This window comes from Mirounga leonina, unplaced genomic scaffold (assembly GCF_011800145.1).
Source record: "Mirounga leonina isolate KUSES-001 unplaced genomic scaffold, KU_Mleo_1.0 Mir_91, whole genome shotgun sequence".
Taxonomy (NCBI): domain Eukaryota; kingdom Metazoa; phylum Chordata; class Mammalia; order Carnivora; family Phocidae; genus Mirounga; species Mirounga leonina.
This window is the reverse complement of record NW_023270839.1, coordinates 28,329,895-28,342,928: the sequence shown is the minus strand read 5'-3', so window position 1 is coordinate 28,342,928 and position 13,034 is coordinate 28,329,895. Positions and strand designations below refer to the sequence as shown.

Sequence of the window (13,034 nt, the reverse complement as noted above, 5' to 3'; positions counted from 1 at the left end):
TATTCCATAAATCCTTACCACAATCCAGCACGGTAGGTATTCTTTTTTTTTCTTTTTTCTTTTTTTGTCAGAGAGAGAGAGGGAGCACAAGCGGGGGGAGCGGCAGGCCGAGGGAGAAACGCAGTCTCCCTGCTGAGCAAGGAGCCTATGTGGGACTCAGTCCCAGGACCCTGACGCAGACGCATAACCAACTGAACCACCCAGGTGGACTGTTATTCTTATATCCATTTTGCAGACGGTGATATAAAAATTCAAGCAACAAGTTTGTTTTGCCAGAACCCTATGTTCTGCCGATGAGGTATCTGAGGCCAAGGTGGAGTTCACTGGTTTACCACTCGCCACGGACAAAGAGCAGATGCTTACAAAGCCAGGACCCACACCCAGGACTCACAGAACCCCACCTCCTCCAAATTCTCCATCTTGTATCACACTTCCCTCCCAGCCCACCATGGTCCTAAAAGTAGAGCTCAGCAGCCACAAAGTGGCCTGTGAGGAATAGCAAACAAATGTTATTGGCTCTGCCTTCCTACTGTCAAATCTCCTGGGCAGTTTGTTCTAACATCTGCTGTGGTTTTTTTGTTTGTTTGTTTTTTGTTTTTTGTTTTTTGTTTTTTGCAGCATGCAAAAGGAAAGAACAAGAACATGGCAAGGATAGAGGCAACACACCCAAAAAGCCCAGGTTGGTCTTCACAGATGTCCAGCGTCGAACTCTACATGCAATATTCAAGGAAAACAAGCGCCCGTCCAAAGAATTGCAAATCACTATTTCCCAGCAGCTGGGGTTGGAGTTGAGCACCGTCAGCAATTTCTTCATGAACGCGAGGAGGAGGAGTCTGGACAAGTGGCAGGACGAGGGCAGCTCCAATTCAGGCAACTCATCTTCTTCATCAAGCACTTGTACCAAAGCATGAAGGAATAACCACGAACTAAACCTCGGTGGAAAAGCTTTAAATAAAAAAAAAATTTTTAAAAGACCAGGACCTCAAGATAGCAGGTTTATACTTAGAAATATTTGAAGAAAAAAAAAAGCGTTATTTATAGTCCAAAGAAACCAAAGACTTCGCTCACCTGCATTCTGACTTTGTTAGGAGACACACACTTCAGCGGGGCAACGACTTGGCAAGAAAAATTATGAGCGGGAAAGCACCACTGGATCTCACACCTTCCATCCATGATCGTTCTTGCTGTGCTTGGCTGTTTTGTGGTTTGGAGCATCGTGATTTCGAGCCATTGAGTGGACCTCTCTTAAGATCAGACTTTCTCATCTGTTCCACCATGCCGCGAAGGTGTATGGTGTCTCAGTACTGTGTGTGGGTACGTGAGTGCATACACACACACACACACACACACGCACACACCACCAGTGGTTAGGGACTTAGGCAGGGCTGGTCTTCAGGAAAGGTTGTGCTCTAGGGGTACAACCAACATAGTGGGGGGTTGTCTGATTTCACTGGATAGGAGTGTGATTTCACTCGTCTAGCCTAGCGTTTGAACCTGCCAGGCCGGCAACCTAAATGCAGATTCAAACCCAGCAAAGAAAATTTGAATGACACCTAAACCAGTGCATTCTCTTTGTTTGTTAAGGAATGTTCAGATATTTTTTAAGAAATGAAACAAGAGTTCATCCATTTAAAAAAAAAATCACCTAGGTACCAAAGAACACGCTTAATATTATAGTGCAGGTATTTTATTGCAATGACTTTAATAACCAAAGCTATTTTTACACAAGATACTATGTAAAGTTATACGTATGAACTGATCTAGCTGTAATACACATGCCACATAGAATCATGACTATTATTTATGACTCTTGACGCATTTGAAATATTAGTTTTCAGAACTGGCAAGAAAGAATGTAGCTTCAGGGAAGCAATTAATATCATAACAGAGAGATCAGTGTAGTGGACACGTACATCCAGATGGCACACTCCCTTTCGGGATCCATAAATGATACTTAAGTAGACATATGGACATGATCTGTTCATAGCTGAGAAAACCTGGGGATTCTTCCAAAGTAGGACCCCATTTGTAAATTAGAAAACTAAGTTTAACAGAGCAAGTAATTAAACTAGAAAATTTGTTCTAAGTAATGCTTTTTTAGTGAAAGACCACTGAATAAAGGATATCATACTTAGGTTAATTTGACTTAAAGTTGCTTTATGCATTTGACACCAAATACCTTTTTAAAAATACTTTGCAAAAACACAAAGTGAGCAGACCAACATTATTATTAAAATGAACTATCCAGTATTTGTAGTCGAATTGACTTTATTGCCAATCTCAGATATTGTATGACTTGAATATCAACAGAAATAGCAGATGCAACTGAGAAATGGTGGAATAGTATAGAAAACACCAGAGTTCTAGTCGAGGACAAGACTTTGGGTTCTATAGGCATGAAGCTATTTATTTCACTAAGCATAGCCTCCAAAGTGTACTACATTCTTTCTTGCTACTGCATTAAGCTGGAAATTTTATGACATAGAGTCCACTCTCTGAAAGGGACAGATAAAACCCTAGACCTGAGCTTCCAAAGACAAAATTTTCAATTTCTATTTTTCCAAATCACTTAACCACAGCTGGAGATATCAAGGGGGAAGAAAAAAGCTAACACAGTTGTGCTAGTAGTACCCAAGTGAGTCACTTGCTTCCCAGAAAAATTCTCTCTGAATTCCATTGAATTGTAACTCATAAAAGTGAATACCTTTTGTACTATTAGGTAAAGAATTGGGTGCTCTTGGTTAATTACCACACCTAATTAGAAATATAAAATGAAATGTTATACCTACAATAAGTTGTTGATTGAGATTCATTAAAATGCTAAAGAAAAAAAAATTTGAACTATCTTGACACAAAAACCTAACTCCCTAAGGTCTGAGCGTCTTGTCTAAGTCTAGAAGAGACAGACACCTGGAGAGATGAAGCTAAACCAACAAGCTGTCTGGGTCTCCTTCACATCTGCTGTAGAATGAGAAAAGCAAGCCAACACATGCTTCTCCTTTAATGAAATAGCGCATTTGCCTTGACACATTTTGTCTTAGTATTTTTTTTTAATCTCACACCAAATTCCAGCTTAAAATTTTCCCTTCCAAACATGGCACAATTACAATTCAGCTATTAAAAGAGACCATTTCAATGGCCACCCCTAGAGATTTGCTTAACACATAATCTTGTCGATGACATAAACCAAAAGGAAAAAAACGGATTAACTTTTTCTCTCTCTCCAGAATGGAGGGGGCCAGGAGTACAGCTATATATTTATAATTTAGGAGGGAGGAAAGCCTTATTTATTTAAAACATGAGAATTTTAAATGCAGGGAAACTCAAGCTGTGTCTACACACAGTCTTACCAAATTCAGCACCCCAGGGAAAACAAAAGTTGAATTCAAACACCGTGGTTTTTTGCTTTGTTTTTGCTATATTACTCCTTCAGATTAATCCAATTGCATTTTACATTTTTGACCAATTATTTTAGTACTATGTAGACACAGTCTCAAAGAAAATTACTACATTTCTAATATTCCCATCATAATGGTTTTTTGAAAAATAATCCAGTGATCCTGTTTGCTAACACCAAAGATAATTTTCATACCAGCATTGAATTTGCACCCATTACACAATTTCAGGGCCTAGAGATATATTTTCTCATAAACAGATGCACAAATCAGAGCCTGAAAAGCAATTTTTTTACTAGACTGTTCAAGCATACTCACAACCTTTGCTTTTTAGAAGTCATAATGGACAAACTCAGCTTCTCACGAGCAATACACTCGTTACGTCATATATGACTGATTATTGCTTCTAATGTGGCATGTAGCATTAATTTATGGCTCAGGTTTCTTAACCTACCACATTCAGTGGAGCAGATCACGTGCCAGTTGCTCACCCATTATTTCTCAATCCTTTTGCAAAATTCACCTAAAAAGATATCTCACTCTTTCATTTGTACATTTGTTTATTCCAACACTGCACTTCACATAACATGTTTTGGGGGGGGAGTTGGTAGAATGGAAGTTAGACTGTTTTCGACCATAAATCATTCAGGTCCTCTCGTGACTATAAGCTTCCCTGAAAGGGGGCAAAGAGAGAGAGTGGGAGATGTGAAGTCTGGACACTCCAAAAGCCCAGATTTCAGTGAGTGTTCAGGTACATGAATTCTGGGTGTCAGGAACTAAGTATCCAGTCCCTGGATGCAGCTGGCCTAGATCCCCAAACCCAAAGAGAATGTGGAGAAATTCAGACATTCCAACTGAACATGTCACTCACTCTGCCCCCCAAAAAGCATAATTACTTTTCCGGGAAAAAAGTAAAAGTACTACGCTACTTTTGGACTCATGCCACTTGCATTGCTACCCCAGGTGAATGATCTGTCTTTGCAGGTTAAATGCAAACTTTGCTATACCAAAGAGTCCTAGGACATTTTCACATGAGCTATAAAGGCATTTTCCCTAAGAAAGGTCCTCCCTTCTTTGTACATAAAGGATGAAAACTATGCATTTAGCAAACAAAGAGAAAGCACTTCTCCCTTTCCTATCTAGTTGTTTAGGGTGCATTCAAACACCAGAGGCCATTTTGAGATGCGATTGGCCTTCTGGATTATTCTTGTGGTGTGGTTAGCTTTACAGTACATTTGGTAACTATTTCCTAAATAGTAAGGACAAAGAAGCAGAAGGTAAGAAATAGCTACTTCCATGTGTTAAAAAAAAAAAAAGAAAAAAAGGAAAAAAAAAGAAAAAAAGAAAAAAAAGTGTAAAAATCTACTATTTATAGTGTGAACCAAAGACGCTACCTCACTCGATTTCCATTGGTGATTTTAATCACATTGATGATACCAAAGAATACCAAAGATATTTTCATGCACGGCCTTGGTCTGCAGAGGGAACTCCACCCTTTTCCCTCCCCCACCTCCCCCCCTCACTCTTCACTCAGTGTGTAAACTTGTCTTCATTCTTAATAATAATGATACGAAATGATAACAACATTAGGAAATACTACTCTTACTACTGCTAGTTCTACTTGTAAATCTCTAGGCAAACATGTTGCAAACTTTGTAAACTCCTAGGACGAGTGCCTTGCTTGAACCAAAGTGTTAAACCGCTGTTGACCTCTCACCTTATACTCTTTGAATACCTCAGCCTCTTAGAAAGGCCACTAATGAAAAAAAAAAAAAGGAATAATTATTCACCGTGGTGCTTTTTCCGTGCAACCATGCAATGAAACTTTCTTTGATACCAAAGGATGACTTCTTCCCCCCAATTTCTTGCTGATAAACCAAAGCTCCTCCTCCTCGTTCCCTCTCGAGGTTCTCCCACTTCACCGAGTCCCTTCACCAGGCAGGCCGTGCATCACTTTTACCAATTCCTCCAAATACCTCATAGTAATAAAGTTTTAGGGTTATGTTGTATAGAGAGTCTATGTGATAAGGCAGAACTTACTAGTTTGATAATTGTTAAGGTTACTTTTAAAAAAAACTTTATAATTCTTATTTATTTTGTAGTTTGTATGTTTGGGATGTCCCCCACCCCCCCCTTCGGTTTGGGGTTTATTTTCTTGGCAGAACTGCTCTGTTGCTCAAGGAAGACTTAATTTCTGGAAATGTTCCCCAGGTGGGTTAAGGGTTGTGTAAAAATGCAAGAATGGAATAAGAAATGATTCTCATTTTGATGGTTACTTATGAAGTTTTTGTGTTTCGTAGTAAATTTGTTTCCACAGGGTAAAAAAAATATATATATATATAATCTCTTTTTTGTGAAACTGGTTCCTATTTTTCTCTATAATGTGCTGTGATTTTTTAATTTAATTACATTTTATATGAGCTTATTTAATCACTGCTTTAATTTATGACTGTGTAGTTTTTACAGTGTATATAGTAGAATTGAAATGGCCAAAGCTTTACGTTACAATCTTTTTGTTCTTGATGCTAAGATAAGCTGAAGGCAAGAGCTTCTCTTAACTGCAGGGTGTATCTTTAGCTTTTTCTTAGCAGGCACTTCAATGTGTGTTGTGAACACTGCCAGGTTCCCCCCTCAAAAAACTTGTACATGCCAAAATGAGTGTTTCGAGGTAGTCCTTTTTGTCACTTAGAAAGGAGAAAGGCATTTATTTGTGTTCTTCCTTTAATTTATTATTATTATTTTTTTTTTTTAGAAAAGATTATTTTGCAGGTTAGACCTGAAATTCCAAAGAATTTAAGAGTTGTTTCATGTTTCAAAGCACCGGCATTTGTGAGATACTTTGCTACTTTTTTTTAAACCATTCACACGGGTATGAGAAGTGAAGAGTGTAAAAGAAAAAAACAAAAAAAAAACTCAAAGAGGCAAGCTAACTTGAATTTGGAAATCCTCTTCAGTTTCACCAAGTTTCTGAACTGCTTCAAGGCAAGGCGCAGGGCAAAGGGGCAGTTCCTCTTGCAGAGCTGAGGGAAGTATAATAGCTTCATGCCCTAACAGAAAGTCAAGGCTGAGAGGCAGCTGAGCCAGCTCCTGCCTGGCTGGCCAACCCACAGAAGAAGCAACACTTGATTGCTCGGCCCCAGTTATCAAGGAAAATGCTTCACAGGTACACTTTCCTCTCCACATCTGTTTCTTGTAATCTGCCACCTACAATTCCTCCCCACTCCCCCTACCCCCACTCCCCCCACCCACCAAAATGGCAAGAGTCTCGAGTGAATGTCCCCAGCCCTATTAGAGTTGGTCTCTTATCACTCTTCGTCTTCCCACTACTTTTCTTGTCCACACCAGAGATGGGCCCTGCCCCAGGCCCCCATAATTGAGGCTGTTCAGATACCTGACCTGCTTTAGGTCAACACACACACACAATTCTCAGCCGACTAGTGGCATCCTCAGAAGCGCCGGTGCCCACTGCTTTGTTTTATGTGGCTGAAATAAGTTGCTTCAACTCCGTGGCATAAATCCATAGATGTAAATATTTTTCCTCTCAGTACAAGAATTTTATCTTATTTTCTTCTGCAGGGGTCTTAGGGGTGGGGAAAGAAAGGGAGGGCTTAGACTTTGGGTCAAATGTTCCATTTTCTTAGAAACATTTTTATACTCCGTATGTATGTTAATAGGGCAATAAATCTCCTCTGAGTTGCAGGATCATTGGTAAGCATTGACTAATTATTTGTTTTTAATACAAATGCTGAGCAGTGAGTTGCAGAAAGCCCAGGAAAATGGTTGAGGAAGTAGACTTTTACCATCAGCAATGAAACGCTGAACAGAGTTGTATTCACAAGGTCATATTTTCTGTTTCTGTGTTAGTTTTGATTTTTTTTTTCTTTTTTGTGGTATGTTCTGCATTTATTACATAATCATTGTGGGCTCATTTTAGATTTGCCATCTGAACCAAGTGACAAGTATTTTTTAACAAAATAAAATTTAAAATATTGTCTTCCACTTGCTTCGGTAGTTGTCTTCATATCTCCCTGTGTTTCTTGTCCCTTCAGAAGGTGGCCCATCTGTCACTCACTTAGACCTGTCCCTTCCCCCCTTCTATTTTCAGTATACCTTTGACCTTAGCTATTGTTTGAGTGTGACTCAGTTTCCCTGTTCAAGTTAGCTTGATGGTTTATTATGTAAGGAGGGTGCCTAAGACAATCATCAGGTAAAAAAAAAAATTAAAAATTAAGTTTTAAAAAGATCAGTAGAGTAGAAAATCTTCCAAGAGCAGAGGGAGTTCTTCCTTAACAATGAAAAAAAAAAAGTAAATACAGAATTAAATAATTAATTAATTTAAAAACCTAACCATGAGGGGCTTAGAAGATTTTTGATAAAAGACAAATGTTGCTGTCATTTTCTTTGTCAATTAGAAAGCAGTGGTAGTTTCTACGTTGCATCTACATTTCAGACTAAATGATTATTGTACCCAGTTATGGTTGTTCGCTAATATTTTGTCTCTCTCTCTTTCTCTCTGTCCAATGCTTCTTCTGTACTTTTGTGTGTAGCAACAAAAAGTGTAATGCGTTAGGCATTATTCTGGTTTGTTTATGAGTATCTCCTGTACGCATTAAGGTTTCTTTCATTTTTTTTTTAAGCTTCGCTACTGTTCTCACTTTATGCCGTGCAATATCATCTGCTGTGTTTGCTAAGCAAAAAAGAAAAAAAGAAAAAAAAGCAAGTGATGATGCCATCATGCTTTTCAGTGTTAAAATGTTTCAGCATTTATGTAGTCACCAAAATGTAGTAAAATAAAATGTTGGATTTTCCAGCACTTTAAATTTAGACAATTCTTGCCTTCTTTTGTTTTTATTTTCTGTAATTCTCAGCAAATAGCTCATGGATTTTCTTTGGAGGAAGGATGAAGCTGAGAGGGTGACATGTTTGAGAACTCAAGTCAGTGTCATGGTTTAAAGAAGGATTCATTACAAGAGAAAAAAAGAAAATGGTATTCTCCAGTGGAATAGGAGGCTATTTTTTTTTTTAAAGATTTTATTTTTAAGTAATCTCTACACCCATTGTGGGGCCCAAACTTACAACCCCAAGATCAAGAGTCACATGCTCCACTGACTAAGCCAGCCAGGTGCCCCAAGAGGCTGTTTTTAAATGAAAGTGGGACATTCTATTTGTAGATATTAGCCATTTATATTAACCTGATTGACTTTAAGAAGAAATAAAAATTGTTATTAGAGAGAATGGCCTTTAAAAGTCCTCACCAGTAAAATACTGTGTGTGTGTGTGTCACTCAGGAGCTAGGGGAGGACTTAGAAATTAGGATCTTCTTTTCTTTAATAGAGTGTAGTAATTGATCAAGAGGCCTGGTTCAGGGAAAAGGGAAACTAGTTTTGGAATTTCTGCTGTGCTGATTACTAGACTTATGACCTTGGGCACATTCTTAAACTTTAATGATTTAACTTTCCTAAATCTCAGTTTCATCATCTGTAAAATGGGGATAAGTATCTACATTACAGGGTTGCTGTGAGGATTAGGAATTAGAAGTAAGTAAAGTTTAGTATAGTGTCTGGCATATGTCAAATCCTTAATAAATCTTAGTTATTCTTATTATTGGTGAACATCTTAAAATGCAGATTTTTCTAGTTAAAAAAAACTAATTTCTAAGTTAGGTTTTCCATTTTTTCAATAATAAGAGCAGGACTGTTTTCTTGGCATATTCTCACAATTACTTTATGTTCTCTAAAGGTAGGAGCTATGCAACAAAGATGTAGAATATAATGTGAATAGGGCTTTGCCAAGTGGTCCAGGGTTGACCCTGAAGAGATATCCACTTTAATGTCTAAGTACCAGGACACCAGAAAGGGAAAAAAAAAAAAAAAAAAAAAACCACCTGTCTAGAAGAAGTTTTTGAATGGCAAGTGGGCTTTGACCCTGCAAAAAGGAAGAGACTCCTTAGAGGCATCCCAAATACTGTCTCCTGAAGGCTTCAACTATTAAGAGTCTTTGGCAGAGTGGAGCTAGTTTGGGTAGATTTGGAAAGCTCCACAGGGAGAACCTAGAGGGACTAAGAGTACCTGCAGAAGACCTTGTAAATGAAGCCCAGGGGAAGGGAAGCCAGAAGGAAACTGGAAGCCTTCCAGATGGAGTCAGTATTTCTCTTTTATTTCATTAAAGTATTGAAAATAGCATACATACTGAGTGCAGGTGGCAAATAAATATCTAAAAAATGTAATTGGTTTCAATTCTTTCCAAAGTTTTTTGTATTTCCACAACGAGGTCACTGATGTCCCTCTGCTTGAATTTTAGTTAAGTTGCCATGGTCAGGACCACACAGTGTTTATTACATCAGCCAATTCCTTAGAAAACATTAAGCGAGAGTATTTTTGTCTTTGGTTTCTTCTTTAAGATTTTTCATTTTGAGGGGAAGATGGTTAGGTCTCAAAAGCCAACTCTCCAAAACAACAAGAATTTCAGTCATAGAATATGGTATCTTTTCTTAGCCAGTAGTCTAAGAAAATAGCTGTTGAAAACTGACACCCAGGGAGGGCGCCTGGGTGGCTCAGTTGGTTAAGCGACTGCCTTCGGCTCAGGTCATGATCCTGGAGTCTCGGGATCGAGTCCCGCATCGGACTCCTGCTCGGCGGGGAGTCTGCTTCTCCCTCTGACCCTCCCCCCTCTCATGTGCTTGCTCTCTCTCATTCTCTCTCTCTCAAATAAATAAATAAGATCTTTAAAAAAAAAAAAAAAGAAAAAGAAAACTGACACCCAGGGAATGACATCAGTAACTTGGCCAAACAAGATGTTTCTTGCTCATATCCCCCCATCAACAACAATTTGATATCCATCCAAGATCACAAATGCCTTCCTGGGAGCCATGTCTGAGATCCAGCACCATATGCCAAGGGGCTCAGGAGAAGTCTTGCCAACCCATACAGGGCACTAAGCATACAGACTTCAGTTCCAGCTGTGGACCCTGCAATGGACCAGGAACTGACCTTAGCACCTCTTGCCCAGGGTCCAGGAGCCCCTGGAGAACACTATCTTAGACAATTACCCATGAACAAGAAATCTCCCGTGTAAGTCCAGGAGTCCAGCAGAGGTTCCAGAACACCACTGGAGCAAAAAAAAAAAAAAAATATATATATATATATATATGAATTTGGGTAAGAGGAACAGTTTGACTTTACCTACATTACCTTTCCCCCACAAGAGACCTTCTTAGCTCATGATTTCTCCCACAGTGGAAAGTGAAAGCATGTGAGTGAGCACCCAGCTTCTGTATTGGCAAAGAAGCCCATTTCTTTCTTACCCCATCTAGAGTAGTGAATTGTGCGCTCACAACTGGGGGACAGGAAGTGGCTGGGATAGTGACAAATAGGACTCTCAGAGGGCACTAAAGAGACACAGATCCTAATAACCATGTCATGGACTCCATCAAGAAGCTCACCCATGATCTACTGGGGAATGCGTCACCCAGAGACCCCCCAAAACTGGCCACAGGCACCCCCAGCACCCCTCGAGTCTCACCTACCCCCATTCGCACACACACCCTATGGCCAGTTTCCTATGTGTGCCCCCAGTAGAGGTGAGAGAGAGCTTTGGCAGATGGCTAGTGAGCCCTCACAGAAGGCCTGCACCAGCCCAAATCTCTGGTTCAGGGAGAGACCACAAACTTGAGTTTTAGCACCACCCTTGGGAAAGCAAAAGGGAGTCTGTCAGCACTCAGCCTGGTATGCTGATGGATCAAGAGAGGGCATAGACCCTAAGGATGCTGCCATATGAGGAAGCAAGAAGCATGAAGCAGGTATATCCATAGAAGGTCTGAGAAAACCTCAGAATCCCTAGCAGGGCTTAGGGAAGGTTTTTCTCTCCCACAGTTATTCAGTAAAGACTGGAGGGGGTACTGCAACTTCAAATCTGAAGACAGCAATACAAGACTTGAAGGGAGAAGAAAATTCAGGGAAACATGACATCATCAAAGGATCACAATAATCCTCCAGTAACCTACTCCAAAGACATGGAGATCTGCAATTTACCCAAGAAAGAATTTTAAATAGCTGTTTTTAGGAAGCTATAAGAAAACATTACAATTCAGTGTAATCAGGAAAATAATACATGAACAAAATGAGAAGTTTAACAAAGAAATGGAGACCCTAAAAAAAGAACCACACAGAAATTCTGAAGCTGAATATAATGAATGAAATGAAAAATGCAATAGAGACCATCAACAGCAGAATGGATCAGACAGAAGAAAAAATCTGTGTGTTAGAAGACAGGAACTTTTGAAATTATCCAGTGAAAACAAAGAAAAAAGAATGAGGAAAGATTATGTGATCTGTAGGATACCATCAAAAGAAACAATCTGGAAATTATTGGAGTTCCAGAAGGAGAAGAGGGGAAGAAGGGACAGAAAGCTTATTTAAAGAAAAAAATGGCTGAGAATTTCCCAAATCTGGAAAGAGATTTAGACATCCAAGTTGATGAAGCTCATAGATCCCCATATGAACTCAGCTTAAGGAGATCTCCAAGACACAATAAAATAAAAACTACGAAAAATCAAAGACAAAGAGAGAAACTTAAAAGCAGCAAGAGAAAAGAAGTAACATACAAGGGAAACCCCATAAGGCTATCAGCAGATTTCTCAGCAGAGACCTTACAGGTCAGGAGAGAATGAGGTGTTATATTCAAAGTGCTGAAGGAAAAAAATCTGCCAGGGTGCCTGGGTGGCTCAGTCGTTAAGCGTCTGCCTTTGGCTCAGGTCATGATCCCAGGGTCCTGGGATTAAGCCCTGTGTTGGGCTCCCTGCTTGGTGGGGAGCCTGCTTCTCCCTCTCCCACTCCCCCTGCTTGTGTTCCCTCTCTCGCTGTGTCTCTCTCTGTCAAATAAATAAACAAAATCTTAAAAAGAAAAAAAAAAGAAAAGAAAAAAATCTGCCAACCAATAATACTCTGTCCAGCAAAGTTGTCCTTCAGAAATGATAGATAAAAACTTTCCCAGACAAACAAAAGCTGAGGGACATCATCACTAGACCTGCCTTACAAGAAATGCTGAAAGGAGTTCTTCAAGCTGGAATGAAAGGGCACTAATTAGTGACATGAAAACATGAAAATATACAGCACATTGGTGAAGGTAAGTATATATTCAAATTCAGAATGTGTTAATACTGCCATACAGTGGTGTGTTAATCACTTAACTCTAGTATAAAGGTTAAAGGGCAAATGTATTAAAAATAAGTATAGCTACAATAATTTATTAATGAATACACAATATAAAAAGAAGTAAATTGTGACATCAAAAACATAAATACACAGTAGGTAAAAGTCAGGTCCCACTTTTGGCTTTGCTGTCTCTATGACTCTCAATAAGTCTCTCAACCAAGTGCTTCTCAGACTACTTTATACACAGATCACTTAGAGTTCTTGTTAAAATGCATATTTAGATTCAATAAGTCTAAGGTGAGACCTGAGATTCCAGGCAATGCTGTGATGCTGGTCCACAGACCATATGTTATACAGCAAGGATTTAACTTCTCTGAGCTTTAGCTTCCTCTTTTGTAAAATCAGGGATTAAGACTCAGAGGCTCTTCCCACTAGAACACATTCTGATAAACCCACAGATAGGGCTGGATCTTTAGAGGCACTAAGC

The 13,034-nt window shown here is 39.3% G+C and overlaps 1 protein-coding gene across 1 annotated transcript in view; it reads left to right on the top strand.

The window, feature by feature from the left end:
• Positions 1 to 1,346, top strand: part of ONECUT1 (one cut homeobox 1) — a 36,102-nt gene extending 34,756 nt beyond the window's left edge. The window contains exon 2 of the mRNA XM_034993801.1: positions 619 to 1,346. Within this exon, the coding sequence (XP_034849692.1) occupies positions 619 to 911 (293 nt within the window). The 3' untranslated portion in view covers positions 912 to 1,346. The remainder of the gene's footprint in view (positions 1 to 618) is intronic.
• The last annotated feature ends 11,688 nt before the right edge of the window (positions 1,347 to 13,034 follow it).